Source organism: Acanthopagrus latus, chromosome 17 (genome assembly GCF_904848185.1).
Source record: "Acanthopagrus latus isolate v.2019 chromosome 17, fAcaLat1.1, whole genome shotgun sequence".
Lineage (NCBI taxonomy): Eukaryota > Metazoa > Chordata > Actinopteri > Spariformes > Sparidae > Acanthopagrus > Acanthopagrus latus.
This window is the reverse complement of record NC_051055.1, coordinates 22907834-22922081: the sequence shown is the minus strand read 5'-3', so window position 1 is coordinate 22922081 and position 14248 is coordinate 22907834. Positions and strand designations below refer to the sequence as shown.

The 14248-nt window shown below is 41.8% G+C and overlaps 1 protein-coding gene across 1 annotated transcript in view; it reads right to left on the bottom strand.

Annotated features, from left to right (window-relative positions):
- LOC119006275 (glutamate receptor ionotropic, kainate 3) overlaps positions 1 to 14248 on the bottom strand; it is a 108005-nt gene that overhangs the window by 40005 nt on the left and 53752 nt on the right. The window contains exons 2-5 of the mRNA XM_037074801.1: positions 7061 to 7243; positions 6251 to 6508; positions 5965 to 6146; positions 2204 to 2257 (exon numbers count right to left, since the gene is read on the bottom strand). Of these exons, the coding sequence (XP_036930696.1) occupies positions 2204 to 2257; positions 5965 to 6146; positions 6251 to 6508; positions 7061 to 7243 (677 nt within the window). The remainder of the gene's footprint in view (positions 1 to 2203; positions 2258 to 5964; positions 6147 to 6250; positions 6509 to 7060; positions 7244 to 14248) is intronic.

Below are 14248 nucleotides of genomic sequence, written 5' to 3'. Positions count from 1 at the left end.
TGAACATAGATATTTCATTAGCACCCTGTGGGGTTAGTGCTGGGGGAACGAGAGCGTGTAAGACACTTACTAAAGAACAGTCGCCGCCAGTCACTGAAATATTTCTCCTCTACATTTTTTCTTTCTTTCTTTCTTTCCCACCAGAATGCATTACAGTACTCTCTTTCATGAACCCGGATAAAAGCAAATCACTGTTGTTCTATATGACATTCACAATTGCTCGGAAAAGTAGCTCAGGTTACAAGTTTCTGAGCTTTGAAGCAAAGAATACAAACTAACTGGGACAGAACTGTTTGTAAAAAATATATATGTATGTATATATATATACATATATATATATATATCATTCATCTTTATTTCTATTAGGGCATTTTTGGGATGTCAGAAAAGCAACTTGTTCCAATTATAAGTTCAGTTTTTGTGGTGCTGCCTCGCACACACATCTCTAACATAAAATCAGCATAATCCTGCGGCGGCACTACACTGAAATCTTTACCTGGAGGACAAGCTGCATAAAGTTTGAGCGCATACAAAAGTGTTATGGACGCGGCAAACATAAAGTCTTCAGCTTTTAGGGTTCTCGGAGCTACGGCGAGGCAGGGGCTATGACAGTCTCATTTCGAAGGACAAGGAAGTTATTACCCTGTACCCCCTTCTACTGTTGCCTTTACACGCTCTAATAAGTCGGCATTTCCCTCACCTCAGAAGATAAAACACAGACATCAGTGGATTCCATCGAGAGGAAATTGTATCGTCGCATATACAATGCGAGTATTCATCATTTTGGATCAAATCAAGCCGCCAGGTATAATCTTCTTCATGGTGTGTCTGTCAATATGACAGCATATTGCGGCTTTAGATATGTGCCACACTGTGATTCTATGAAGATATCCCGCCTTCCGTGTGAAAAAAATATTGATGTTGCAGAAAAAAAAAAAAATCAAATAAAAGTTTTTAAGTCAACCCCTCTGGTGCATATGTGTCTGTTTCTTCTGCTTGGAAAACTGCCGCGGCTGAACACAGCTATACATCAGCAGCCTAGTTATGTAAAGGAGTTTTTGGTTTCCCTATTAAAGCGATAGACATGCTACGCAAACACAATGCATGGCAGACCAATGTCATTGCCACGCTGTCAAGCGCGAAATATGACACACATCATGCCTGCACCTCGGTGTCATATCGCATTATCACAACAGACTGGCAGGGTCCAGAGAGACAGGCAGCCTGTGTGTGTGTGTGTGTGTGTGTGCGTGTGTGTGTGTGCAGAAACAGAGACAATAACAGAGAGTGAAAGGAACAGCACAGATCATGCTGGTATTCATTCCCATTCAGTCTGTTTGTCACCAGATAGCCAGCGTCTCAGTGAAGAGCAGCAACAGCTCCCTGCTGGGTCTGCTTGTATTAGTTAGACGAGATCATTTCAGCAGAATGGGGACTTAAAATGATCAAGACGGGATTGAAGGTGTGACGCACCTTGCTAACGTTAAACATAACTGATATGGAAAAAAAAAATCTTAAAGCCTCTATCAGATTTTTTTTCATTTTAAGAGATAAGGCTGTTGATGCTTGTTGCGATCAGATCTCTTGAAAAGATCATAACCGCCAAACACGTCATACTCGTGATGTTTTCCATCTTCTCTGTGGCAACTCATTTGTTCATACACACTTAAAAACACTGGGTTAAAGTGACCCAGTACATCTTGGATGTACTGACCCTGGGGTGGGTGATATTTTTGCATCACCGTTGGTTAATGGATCCAAACAACCCCTCTATTTGCTGGCTTTCTACCAGTTGGTGGCGACTAAAACCTTTAGACAATTTAAATACAGTAGTTTTTGCTTATTTTTATTTGTACCCACATACACTTTGTTGCCAGTTTATTAGGTGCAGATTGATGACTATGCCAGTTCACATAAATATATATAATTTAGCACGTGGGTGCAATCCTACAGTTCCGGACCGCAAGCTGTCGTTTTTTTTGACGCCACCACCTCAAAGACTACTGTTGACTTAACTATAAAGCAGAGTGTTTACTACAGCACACTGAAGACTCCATTATGCCGCCAGCTTGTCAAACAAAATTGATATTATGGACTGGATCCAAACTCCATTGGCAATTAGCTGCTATTCATCAAAAACTCAAGCGGTGGGGAGATGAGAACAAACGAGACTCCATTTGCATTAACAAGCGTGGTACATTACCAGAGTGGTGAAGATATAGTGGTAATACTCTGTCATCATCCCCATGGTCTGGGCCTGCAGGGAGACGGGAGAGACGGAAGATGGGAAAGAAAGGTGTAAATGAATGGAGACAGGATAGAGTAAATGGTCATTCTGCCACGTTGGGGCAATTTGGAATCAAGAGCACAGTCAGAACAAACAATGCCACAGACAACGAACAAAAAGGCCTTCATCAGTAAAGAAAAAGTAGCCGGGTTTCAACAAGCGTTTTGTGCTTTTGAGCGCTTTGCCGGGATTTCGTAACCATACGCGGTCCGCACAATTACAGAATAGCAATGGTACTTGATGCTTTTCTATGCATTTAAATGGTGCGCAAATGGCTCGGGGCCAGGGCATGTGACATTATCCCAGCAGAGAAGAGAGGCTTCAAGCAAAAAGAGCTCGGTAATCTTTGCCTCATATCCGAGCACTCCATCACCGCCACTTGTTTTCGCTCAATCTACATTCAAAGGCAGCGGATTCTCATGGCGGCTGTGCTCCCCATTTAATTGTACCATCTGTCGTTAAAAAAAATAAAAAAATAAATGCCAAGGTTATGTAAATAAGATGCTATGCGAAGTGGAGGCAAATTCACTCCCTGATCTATAGACATCAAGCATCATTACGTGACATTGAAACTTTGGTTTTTTTTCTTGCCATCAATTGAAGTATTTCTGTCCCACCACTGCAGGATGCATTACAGTCTGGAACCTCCACATGTCCCTGTTCCTGCCAATGCGGCGGGAAAGTTGAAAATACATAAGGCACAAAAAGACACGAGGAGCGTGTTTCCCATTTTCTCCCATCCAGTCTGACAGTGAGCGGAACCTGACAGAGGCAGGTGAGCTCATCAGAGCGAAGACGGGACGCAACGTAGTGTTGCGAAATTGAGACTTTCCACAGACACAATGCAGCTTTTCAGAGATGATATTAAAGCCTTCTTTAGAAAAGACTGCATCAGATCCTTCCTTATACACATGCACCTGCAGTATCAGTCATGTCACGTTGCACATTAATTCATATTTCTACTCACTATCTTGAATAAGACCGATCTTTTTGTTAAGCCGTAAATGGAGCAGTTTGTAAATCCTATATAGACACTGGAGCAGCTGGTTTTTATTCCAAATGTTCCTCTGGTAAGAAAGTAATTTCAGGTGACTATCTCTCAGGATTTAATTCAGGAGAGATCACACTTTGTGCAGTAGTTTTTAATATAAGGCAGCATTTACCAGAGTTTTATTATATACTGTCATCTATTTTAGCTGTGATTTATTTTCTGCTTCATTTCGGGGTTTTTTTTTTTCCTCAAGCAATATCACCTAAAATTCTCCGTTTCCAGTCACTCAGATGTCAGTGTTTGCTTTTTGTCCTTCTATCTTATGTCAATCAACCGAGTTTATGAGGTTTTGCCGTTGACTGTGAGCACCTTTCACTCTGGTTTTCGCAATGTGTCCTACACTGAGTGCATTAGTTGTCCCTGAGCACGCTGAAACCGTCGCGGAGTCCATCTGTGAGAGAAAACACTTTGATTGACCGTATAGCCAGGTGAATCAGTGCAGGACAGGACAAACAGAAAAAGGCCCCTTGAGCTTGTCGCTGTGGTGTCCATGATTTCGTTTATTCACTGCCTGTTCACCTTATTTTCCCTTTTGCTGCTGGTGCCATTTGCAACTTTTTATAAGCCATGTTCTCGATCAGAAGCATCTACATTGGCAAGAGTGGTTTAAAAATCATCAATATGGAGTACTGAATACTTCTCCATCCCCATTCTGCCACCTGGTACCATGCAGAGTTACTTCCCCTCACACAGACACAGAATGTACAAGCTAGTTTGCTGTCGGCTGCAGTCTTTGAGGTGCGCTCAAGTGTGGCGCTTTAGCCGAGACACAAGCAACGCTAGGCAATGCAGTTACGGGCCTTTGTTGCTATCAGTTCTTCAATGTCATTTTGATGTGTTTGTGTTCTTATCTACATCGACAGACTGTAATAGACAGGCATTGTGGCCCATCTTCAAGTGCTATAAACGAAAATCTACACAAAGCTTTTCTGGAAGGTATCGCGGCAGAGCACAACGTGCAGTCACAAGCTTAAATGCTGCACGGAAACACAGTTTTTGGTATTCTTGGCATCAATCATAACCAATCACCTGTTGGTGGGGTGGGGGTCGGGGGGATGGCGGCACAGGCTGTGGTCTGTGCTGTAGCTGCCTGACAGGTCGATCCTGGAAGGGAACTGTGGAGCATCCCTGCCTCCAAACCTTCTCTCACGTCTTCTCTCAGAAGGACGCAGATTCCTCAGTGCGAGATGTGCAGCAGACTGGCCACCAGCGCACATATGTCACCTCGGATCTTAGTAACTTGGGAGGACGGAGTTGTTTAAATAACTCAGGAGGAGATGATGCATTTGGTAAACATGTTAACAGAAGCTGACAGCAAACTGAAGCGAGGAGGGGGGTCCCGCTCGCCTGTTCCTGACAACCATAGAGCATTAGACCACCTCCACAATCTCTACTCTGTGCATCATGCTGACAGCTCTTTGTTGACTGACGATCGTTTATATCAAAATGCACGCATGTACAGTTTTGATAATGAAACATTCTGGATCTCATCCCTGTTTGTGGGTTGTGCATTAAAGTCAACAATTCACGCTTGAGAAGTGTTTGTAATCTTTTGAACAAGATCAGAATGTGCCAGAGAGTACGCAGAGTTTTTTTTGGCATTGTTTTCTATCCTCTATTTTTGATTTGATTGTATTTAACTGGCAAACCCAAGACGCACGAAAGCATCAGGGGGGCCAAGCTTTATTCTACGAACGAACACATCAATACATTTTTACAGACTGCAAAACTAAGTCAGTTGAAACGGCTGCGAGAACGAACAGCTGTGCATTGCAACCGTGAAAGTGTTTCTATTTAAGTTTGTACGATCATTGATCAATCCAAGAAGTAGAAGATGTATTATCCACAAGTTCATAAAGATCAATGTGTCGATTTCCAGATTCGATATCTAACGTGGGACACTGGTTTTCTCACTTTTTAAGGTAGCCTGAGGAGGGAAGCAGCACAAGCAGAAATCCCAGAATCTCTGACACCAGAATTTCACTCTCGCTTAATTATGACTGACACTCAGGGATGCAGGAACAAGGGGTGCTGAGGGGGCTGCAGCAGCGTGACTGTAACATATGCTGAATCTACAAGAAGGCCTCAAATAATTAAGACTTTGTCAGAAGAAGCGCTTCACAGAGTTTATAATGATTCTCCTAACTCAACAACTCACAAAATTGAGAGTTTTTTTGACAGAGTTTGGGGATTTTCTCTCTCTTCCTCCCCTTGCTGTCGCTGGCTGTAGCTGACGTGGCTACTTTGAGCTATAATATATGGTGCTTATGTTTGGCCGTCCGCTTTAGTGCAAAGCGCTCTCAAATTGTTGTTAACGAATGTAAATAATGGTCAGATGCATATTATAATGGCTGTTCCAATTAACACAGAAGACATGAATGTCACGCACCATTTACTATGACGTCATTACATAGACTGACCCCTCAGCCCCCAACTGTGACTGACTTCCCGCATCCCCGCTGACACTCCTTCTGCTGCTACTCTTCTCCCACCTAGCCACCGCCAAGTCAAAGCCATTGCATTTTCAGTCATAACAAGTCCGATAACAAATCAACCGGTGGCATTGCGCTTAGATTTGTCCAACCGGGAAGGGTTTGATGCCATGTTCTTTCGGACTCTCACTGACCTGTTTGAGAATCTGTGCCGCCATATGGTGATTGCAGTCGAAAATGATGCGGAACTCCCGGCCTCTCTTCATCTCTTTGAGGAGGGGCCTCGTGTCCTGTGAGTCGAGAGGAAGCTGACGGATCTTTAGCCGGATGTTGTACCTGGACGGGGCCATGATCAGCTCCTGTAGTCTTATCAGTCCTGAAGAGGAGAAACGGCACAAATGAAGGCTGAGCCAACAGTATCATGCTGAAAATGCAGTGACAATTAAGTAAACATGTGGTTATATATTAGATTATAGTCACCTGTGCTGTCGTCATATACGACCGTGGCTGTTTTCCATTTGAGAAACTGCACCAGGTCCAGGATGGCATAGCTTAGTGAAGAGTAATCTGGGTACAGATTGGCATAAAAGCTGTCCCTGTTGTCCATGGGGTGATGTTTCCACCGCACCTGGATGTGCGGCACTTCCAACGCATTGCAGATGGACTGCACGGCATTTGACGACGAACTATGCGAGGGCCCAAATATTGCAACCACACCTAAAGACAACTGGTCACAAGCTAGAGGAGAGCAAGAGAGGAAAACATGAGAAAAAAAAGTGTGTTGACTCTTTAGTCACAAATACGTAAAAGGTTCTCATGTAAGAATTGGCCAGTTGCTGCTAACTGTAGCTGCTGTTAGCTAGTTGGCACAATTAGCCGTGCAGCTAGCGGTAAGGACGAGGAGCTGGGGGACCAGGGGTGTGCTAGTGTTTACACGGCTAGCCCAGGAGCTATGGACCTGTATGGGTCAGGGCTAGCTGGGTTACAGTCAGGATTATACTATGTGGCCCTAGTTCTTGCAGAGTGCGCAACATTGACATTGACTGAGCATGTTGAATCGGCATTGGAGCCCATCCATGAAACAAATCACCTTGATTGGCCATTTTCAGCCATTAAGCACTATAGTTATGCTAACTTTAGTAAATGTCTGTAATAGAATGCACAGACATTATATCATCAAACAACCCTCATCATCAAACTAATGCAGAGACATCTCTTAGACTGACCAGATTCTTTTCTTCCTCCACACTGTAATCACACCCTTGTATAAACGCAGAACGAGCCACTCACCTTTTCTTGATGCCTCAAAGCTGTCGAAGATATTAATCCTCTGTATGTCATATGTTAGTGTTGTGTTTGGCAACAAAGTCCTGTTTCTGTTAATGTTATTGACAGCAAATTTGAAGGCAAGCTCCTCAGCGCTAACAACTGACGTGAGCGGAACAGGTCCTTCTATTTGTTCGAAAATCCCACCTGAAAGACAGAAGAGAAGGAGACGTAAGGCCCGAGACAATTGGTCTCAAACATAATCACAAACAGAGGGAGAAACACAGACACAGTTCCAGGTAGGGCTAAATGGAGAGAAATATCGAGAGGCATTTGCACTAAGGGGGAGGAGTGCACAGTACACAAGATATTAAATTTGCTCAGCAAACATGGAGCGACCCTCTCCATTTTTCAGGGAACGCAGAAAAAAAAACAATATCAGCTTTGAAGTCCAAAGCCATCGTGGATTTAAAGTGTGTGTGTGTGTGTGTGTGTGTGTGTGTGTGTGTGTGTGTGTGTGTGTGTTCCATCAGGGCAGCAGAATATCTCGGGCCCTTGTCTCTCCATTAAGATGGCCCTTTTATTTCACCAGAATACCACATCTGTGGAGCAGATAACAGGACTTCGGCACTCTTCTTTTACATAAAATTCAAAGGATTTTTTTTTTTTTTTTCATTTCTTTAGATGGGCAGGACCACTGCTCAAAACTTGCAAAACATGTCTGTATGCACATCAAAGTAGAGTTTTGCTTGATCTGGCGGTGTATTAGCCCATCAGTGCTGCGCAAAGTGCAGATGAAAAACTTTTTTCTCAGTAGCTGAAATGGGGATACATTGGGCTCACAGGACAGACAGTAACACTGCAAGCATAATAAAGTAATGTGAATTCGAATTAGGTAACTTAAAGAGGAATACCACACATTTTATATACATCAGCTTATTTGTTTTTGAAAAGACCATTCAACTTGTCAAAAGAGTTAATATTTAATGTCTTCTGTAGTTTTAAAAGGTGCAATGAAGTCATCGAGAGTATTATTTAAAGTTTGAATTTCACCTCCAAAACTACGCAGAGCCCCTTTCATAGAAGTTTATTTTCATCAGACAGTGGGTCACCAAAGTGATGACATTTTTTTTTTTATTCATTTTTTTTATTGAGCTTTGTCCATGTTGGAGACTAAGGCCTTTTTCGCACACACAAGGATAATATGCAAAACAATCATTTTTTTCTGAGCATTTTGCTCTCTCATTACCACACAAACAATGTTTTAGGTCACTCAAACAGAGATTTACGAAATTCTAAAGTGCATGATACTCTTTCTTGTGTATGTACATGTAAACCAAGCATTTGAAAAAACGTTGAAAAGCCATTGCCTATATTTTCACATGCCCAACGCTGTTTCATGTAATGCTCAATTGACTACTATTCGTAACCTCCAATGTAGTTTGAACTTAGTAGTTTTCTACAATTATTTATGGAAGAAAAAGCTCGGTCAATATGCTCAGACGTCTCTTCTTTCATTGATATAGTTAGTTGCCACCTACTGGTCCTGAATGCTTGTTTGAGTGCTGAGTGGAATTGTTTTTGCATTCTTGTGTGTACAGGGATATTTCCTACGACAGAGGTCATGTGGATAGAATTAGAGAGGAGAAGTATCTGCTTAGAGTAAAATGTGTTTGTGTAGACATGGCCTACGACTCCAGATGTACTGGCCACTGTTTGATTTTCTGTAATGTATCTTGCTGGAGAACCCATTTGGATATGATCCATAATTCACTGTACAAAAATCTGGTTATTTTTGTTTTCACTTTAACACCTGATTGTTAAAAAGTCAAAGCACTTTCTTTTTGGCAATATTTCCCTGTCATGTCCTCGGCGTCTAACATTAAAATAGTCTAAGTACCCCCATTTGTGTATAATTGATAAAGCAACAAACATGTTCTGTCAAGTGTAAGACAACAAAGTCCCTCTGTGGCTCAGCTGCAGCCTTTAAGCAGACAGTTTAGACAGCTTCTTAAAAGATGCCTGTAGGAACATCAGCTTATGGGAGAGATTGGCTCCCTCCACCTCCACTCTCATCATATTATCCATTTCAATAACAAAGCAGAACGTCTCTCTGCCATCTCCCTGTCAATTCTGGAGGAAAAAAAAGTTCACTGTCATCAAAAGTTCCAAATGTCTTAACTTGGGCTTAACTTTAATGGGCGTCATTTGAAGCTGTAAGAGAAAACATTTTGAAAACCCGCTCCTCCTGCATTGAGATCACATTTCTGAACGCTAAATCGCCGTATAAGATATCTTAAGAGTCATTTCTGCTGCCTGTTAGTGCGTGTTAAAGCTCATTCTGACTCAGATCTCTCTTTAGGAGCTGATCATCGGTTTCGGTCTCCAATCTCGGCCTCCACCCTGTCAGAAAAAGTTAAGACTTTAATGGCAATTTTTGATCGGATTTACTGCGTCGAGGTGCGTTTTGAAAGTGACTCATCGTCTTCAACCCCCTCAGCCGTCATCAGACTCCAACGTGTTTTCCAAATGAATTAGTATTCGACTAACACATCCTGTTGGTTTGATGAGGTACACTTCTTGGTCCAGTTTTCAGTCACATCCATTTTTAACCAAAACAAGCTTTTATAAATCGCCGGCTTTTGGGACTTATTTTCTCATTTTTTGGGGATTATTTTAACAAACTATTAATCGGTTGGTGATTATTGCATTTTTCATGAAGACATCCTGAACCTGAAAAAATATTTAACTCAACAGACACAGCAAAGAGAGAGGCAGACAGCTAAGAAGTGGGACATACAATAACATACAATGACTGACATAAATACATTTCTTGATCATTTCATGAATTATTTGAATAACTGTGTTGTAGGATAAGAGCTCTGAAGAACAGTTCACTGCAACACTGATATTTAACGCCTTCAGTTGGAGGACTGAAATACTTCCGCTTGAAGTAATCCTAAAAAATGTGGAATTAGGTGCACTCTAACAGCCAACACATAATCCAAACAATTACTGGTTTCATATGCGTGCTATTCCCATTATCATACAATAAAGGGTGCGTGGAAAAGCAAAAAAAAAGAAAGCTTTAATTTCATTTGTCCCAATGGGATTTAAAGAGCATGAAATGATTTCTTTAATTTCATTTTTAGTGGAGGGTTTTTTTGGTGTCTTTGATTTTGCACTCCTATGGCCCAGCCCACATATACTTGCCTGCCAGTCTGGTGTTATTGCACTAATCCTGGAGCAAACCTGGCTGCACAGAGCTGAGCCTCAAAAATATCACCTGTGACCTGCTGATGCCCCCCCGAACAGACCTCGAGTACCTGGATCACAGAATCACATATCTGCTGCTGCTGCTGCTGCTGCGGGCAGAGTGGCAATCCTGGAAGCCGAGCTCATCTTACTATTTATGACTCAAAGCCTCCGCGGATTGCGAACGGGGGGGACGTGATGCATAAACCGCCCAGCGGAATGCGTCACATTAAAATAAATGAATCCTTCCATTTCGCGGGGAAATCTCATTAGAGTACATTAAGTAATTGCTGGAGTATATAGTAATTTGACTGTTAAGAGGATAAAATGTGCATTGCTCAGAAGCACTTTAACAAATTTAATAAACGGGGGGAGAAACCTGCTCCTTTGGAAGGAAAAACCCTGCGGATAATTTGCTTTTGCCGCTTTCGGAATTCTGCCATGAGCACAGTAGCGGGGGCTTAATACACAAGAGCTCCTGCAAAACTCCATCAAATAAGGGATAAGCAGTTTCTTTTTCCGGCATCAAACAGAATTCACTCCTAATGATGCAGAGATTGGAATATTATAGAATGTGTTTACAAGTCAACATTTTAACAACCGCAACAGAGCGTTCGTTATTGCAGGCAGACGCAAATTGAGATGCATGAATTTCCGACTTGTTCTTACGAATCTCAGTCAAAAGGCTTCAAATTAGCATGTCTCCGATAGACAAGAACACAAAGGCCTTTAATTAGTCTCCAAGGTCCTACCACAATATATAAATCAGCCACTAATTGCAGCTGTTTCCATAATTTGTCCTTTGAGGACTTTGTGAATCAGCTGCGTTCGGGAAAGCCACAGACTGATGTATGCGAGGAGAGGACGACTCGCATTCAACAGTGAAACTGCAGAGAAACCAGGCCACCCGGACTAAATGGAAATATGAACAGAGACAGTAACAACGACTGGTTGTAGTAGTCGAATGAAGTGTTAAACCACAACAGTATTGTGCAGAATTTCTCTGTTTTTCTACCTACAAATCTGTACTGCTGGTTTTACTGGGTTTTTTACTGGATTCAGACTTCTGTAGCTGGTAAACTTCATCCCAGTGATATTTTAATGACTCCCACAGGTTTTATCACGTTTGTTAAACTGGAGATAGACTTTTTTTTTTTCCTTTTGTAATGACTGTAGAATCATGACACCACCCTATAATCCTTGCTTTTACTGCGCTATTCCGTCTGCCACCGGGCATGCAATCTGGACTATACTGGGGATCGAGTCAGACCGGCATGCAGGCGTGGAAGTTTCTGCCTGCTTTCTCTGTCTTAATGAATGGATCCACTCGCAATATTGTCCCATGTTTCTTAGTAGTTCCTATGCCGAGAAAAAAAACGGAAATGATCCAGTTGCCTTTGCAATGGCGGCTTCAAAAATAAGACGACTTGGAAACACAACGCCATGAGGTTTGTCGATGTCTACTATGAGGCATTGTGATGAATGATGACTCTCACTCCGACTGCAACCTCTAAATGTCTCTACCCCATCACCACAGACATTAACCTCGTGTTGGGTTTGAAAGGGTCTTTGTCCCCGTACCGCATGTCCATGACATATCCAGCCTCCAAGGCTTGAAATAAAGTTAGCCGTTTAGTTATACTGACGAAGCTATGATAAGAAAACTCAAATAATGGCAGTATGACTGAAAGAAACTAATAACGGCCCACAGAACGCCAATGTAACTCTGCATCTTGTGTGCACCTTACTGGGCAGGTTGAGTAAGAAACCAATACATGGGGCATGGAGATGTGACATTAGGGAGCTAAGTGGCAACAAAGAGTCTCATTTTCTCTCCCACATGTCACACAGAACTGTCAGCTATCGGCGATGGATGATGTCATCATTTATCGGCCCAACCCAACAAGTCGGCTTCAACTTTAAGCCTCCTAGATTTGCAGATCCTGTCACACAAATCAAAGGCTCCAAGAAAGTACAAAGACGGGAGACACGCAAGCGTTTAACCTACTACACAGCAACAGCTAAAAACAGTTTTAAGTAAATGTGACCAAAATGGCAATTACAAGAGCAAAAGTGATATTATTTAAGCTAATAAATTATACATCAATAAAAAAAAAATATTTGGCCTGCATGCAAATGAAAAGCCTCTGGTAGTCTGTGTGGTGTGAATGAAAATCAAGCTGAATTTTTATCCTCAAACAGAAGCTGTGAGTGCAGAGTCGGGGTCCTCAAGGAGCTGACGGAGACACGCTGCCCCGAGTTTTTTACATTTCGGCTGCACATGCCCTTGCAGAAAAAAAAAAAAATCCATGTTGTAGCATGAAAGCTCGACATGTTATGTACCCACAAAACAACGTGGGCAAGTGCACAAGCATAAGCCCACCTCTGCTGTTATGTAGTGGCAGACTGCCTGCCAGCCAGCTTAGCTGGTTGGGATGGAATCATCAGGGTTCCACTGACAAACACTTATTTTTAACATCTCCTGCATTTACTGACTTCAAAGAGCGCGATCTGAGTGACAGGATGACAGCCTGCCAACACAAAGCCACATTAAAATAGACTGATGTCGGGGTTGTTTTTGCTATTTTTGTGTTTTGGTGTGATGACTTTTTTACAACATGCTATTAAAGTTGTACATTATCCGGTTTTTAACATTGCTTATTTTAATTTCACATCTCCCATGTTCTGCTTTACTTCACACACGCTGATTTTCTGATTTCTGATGAAACAAGACAACTGTGAAGAGATTCTCTGGCTACTGTCTGACTCGTATGGGCTCAATTCAACCGGAGGAAAAAACACATCGCATATTTCTTTAATTACCTGAATTAATTCTTTATCTGAAATGAACGTGGGCAGCGTTTAATTCGGCTTGATCTCAAAGTGACTCTGTGGTCAGATGCAGCGTGTTGTTTTTCAAGCTATGGTTGTCGTCCAACTGTCTATAAAAGTCATATTTATCTGTAATGCGCTGCAAACAAACAGGCGTTTATGGGAATTCTTTTTCCTCCGTCTCCTTGCGACAATCACACAACAGCACGAGCCTGAGATTGCCAGATAAGTACCCACTGTCTCAAGGAATAGGATGGCTTATGATTTAAACAGCTGACTTTTCCATTCCTTCTTTCCAGCAATCTGTGTAAACTAAATGCAGTGCACACAATTTGAAAGCAAGGCAAGGTCAGTTCTGGTATCTGCTTTTTTTTTTTTTTTTTTTTTCCACTGTGGCTGGTAATGTGATATCATGTGTTGCCCTTGTAGAACATGAAATTTGTTCAGAAGACAGGCAAGATCAATGACCTTTCTGTTATTTTCCACCCAGTGAAGAACCTGACCTTACTCGCAGTTGGAACCAGCATCCCAACAACACTGGAAATAATTGTATTCCCTCACTTGTCCTTCTTAACCTTATATTTTGGAGGGTTATAAATGAGGTTGATATTATAGGAGCCTGTTTAAGTTGAACATCAGCAACAAATGGCATTCACTGAATAATAATGAGGTGCTTTTTCATAGTTGAAGTTAAAATTAATAGAAAATTACAATCTTCATATAAATACTAGCGATGTTTATTTATTTATTTATTTTTTTTAAATCTAAGATTTCATGAGGATTCAGAGTGAATCTTCTTGTCTTTTGGCAGATCACCCTAAAAAAAGTCTTCCTGTTGATATGAATTGTTGTTTGTATGGAACCGATGGCATTTTGCAGAAACATGGCTGAGTTGCAGGTGATGTTGAGACAATCCTGCCTTTTAGTAAATGCTTTATAAAGCATTACGCTGTTAACAGAGAATTGATATTAACTAAAGTTTAATTAACTACACATTTTCCATTTATTAACGATGGGATTATTTGTACGTATTCAGTTCTTAGGTTAAAGGTCCAGTTCATAAGAATGTCCAACAGACCTGACCTACAATCACGAAGCATCAGTGTTTGACGCGTCGGGAGTCAT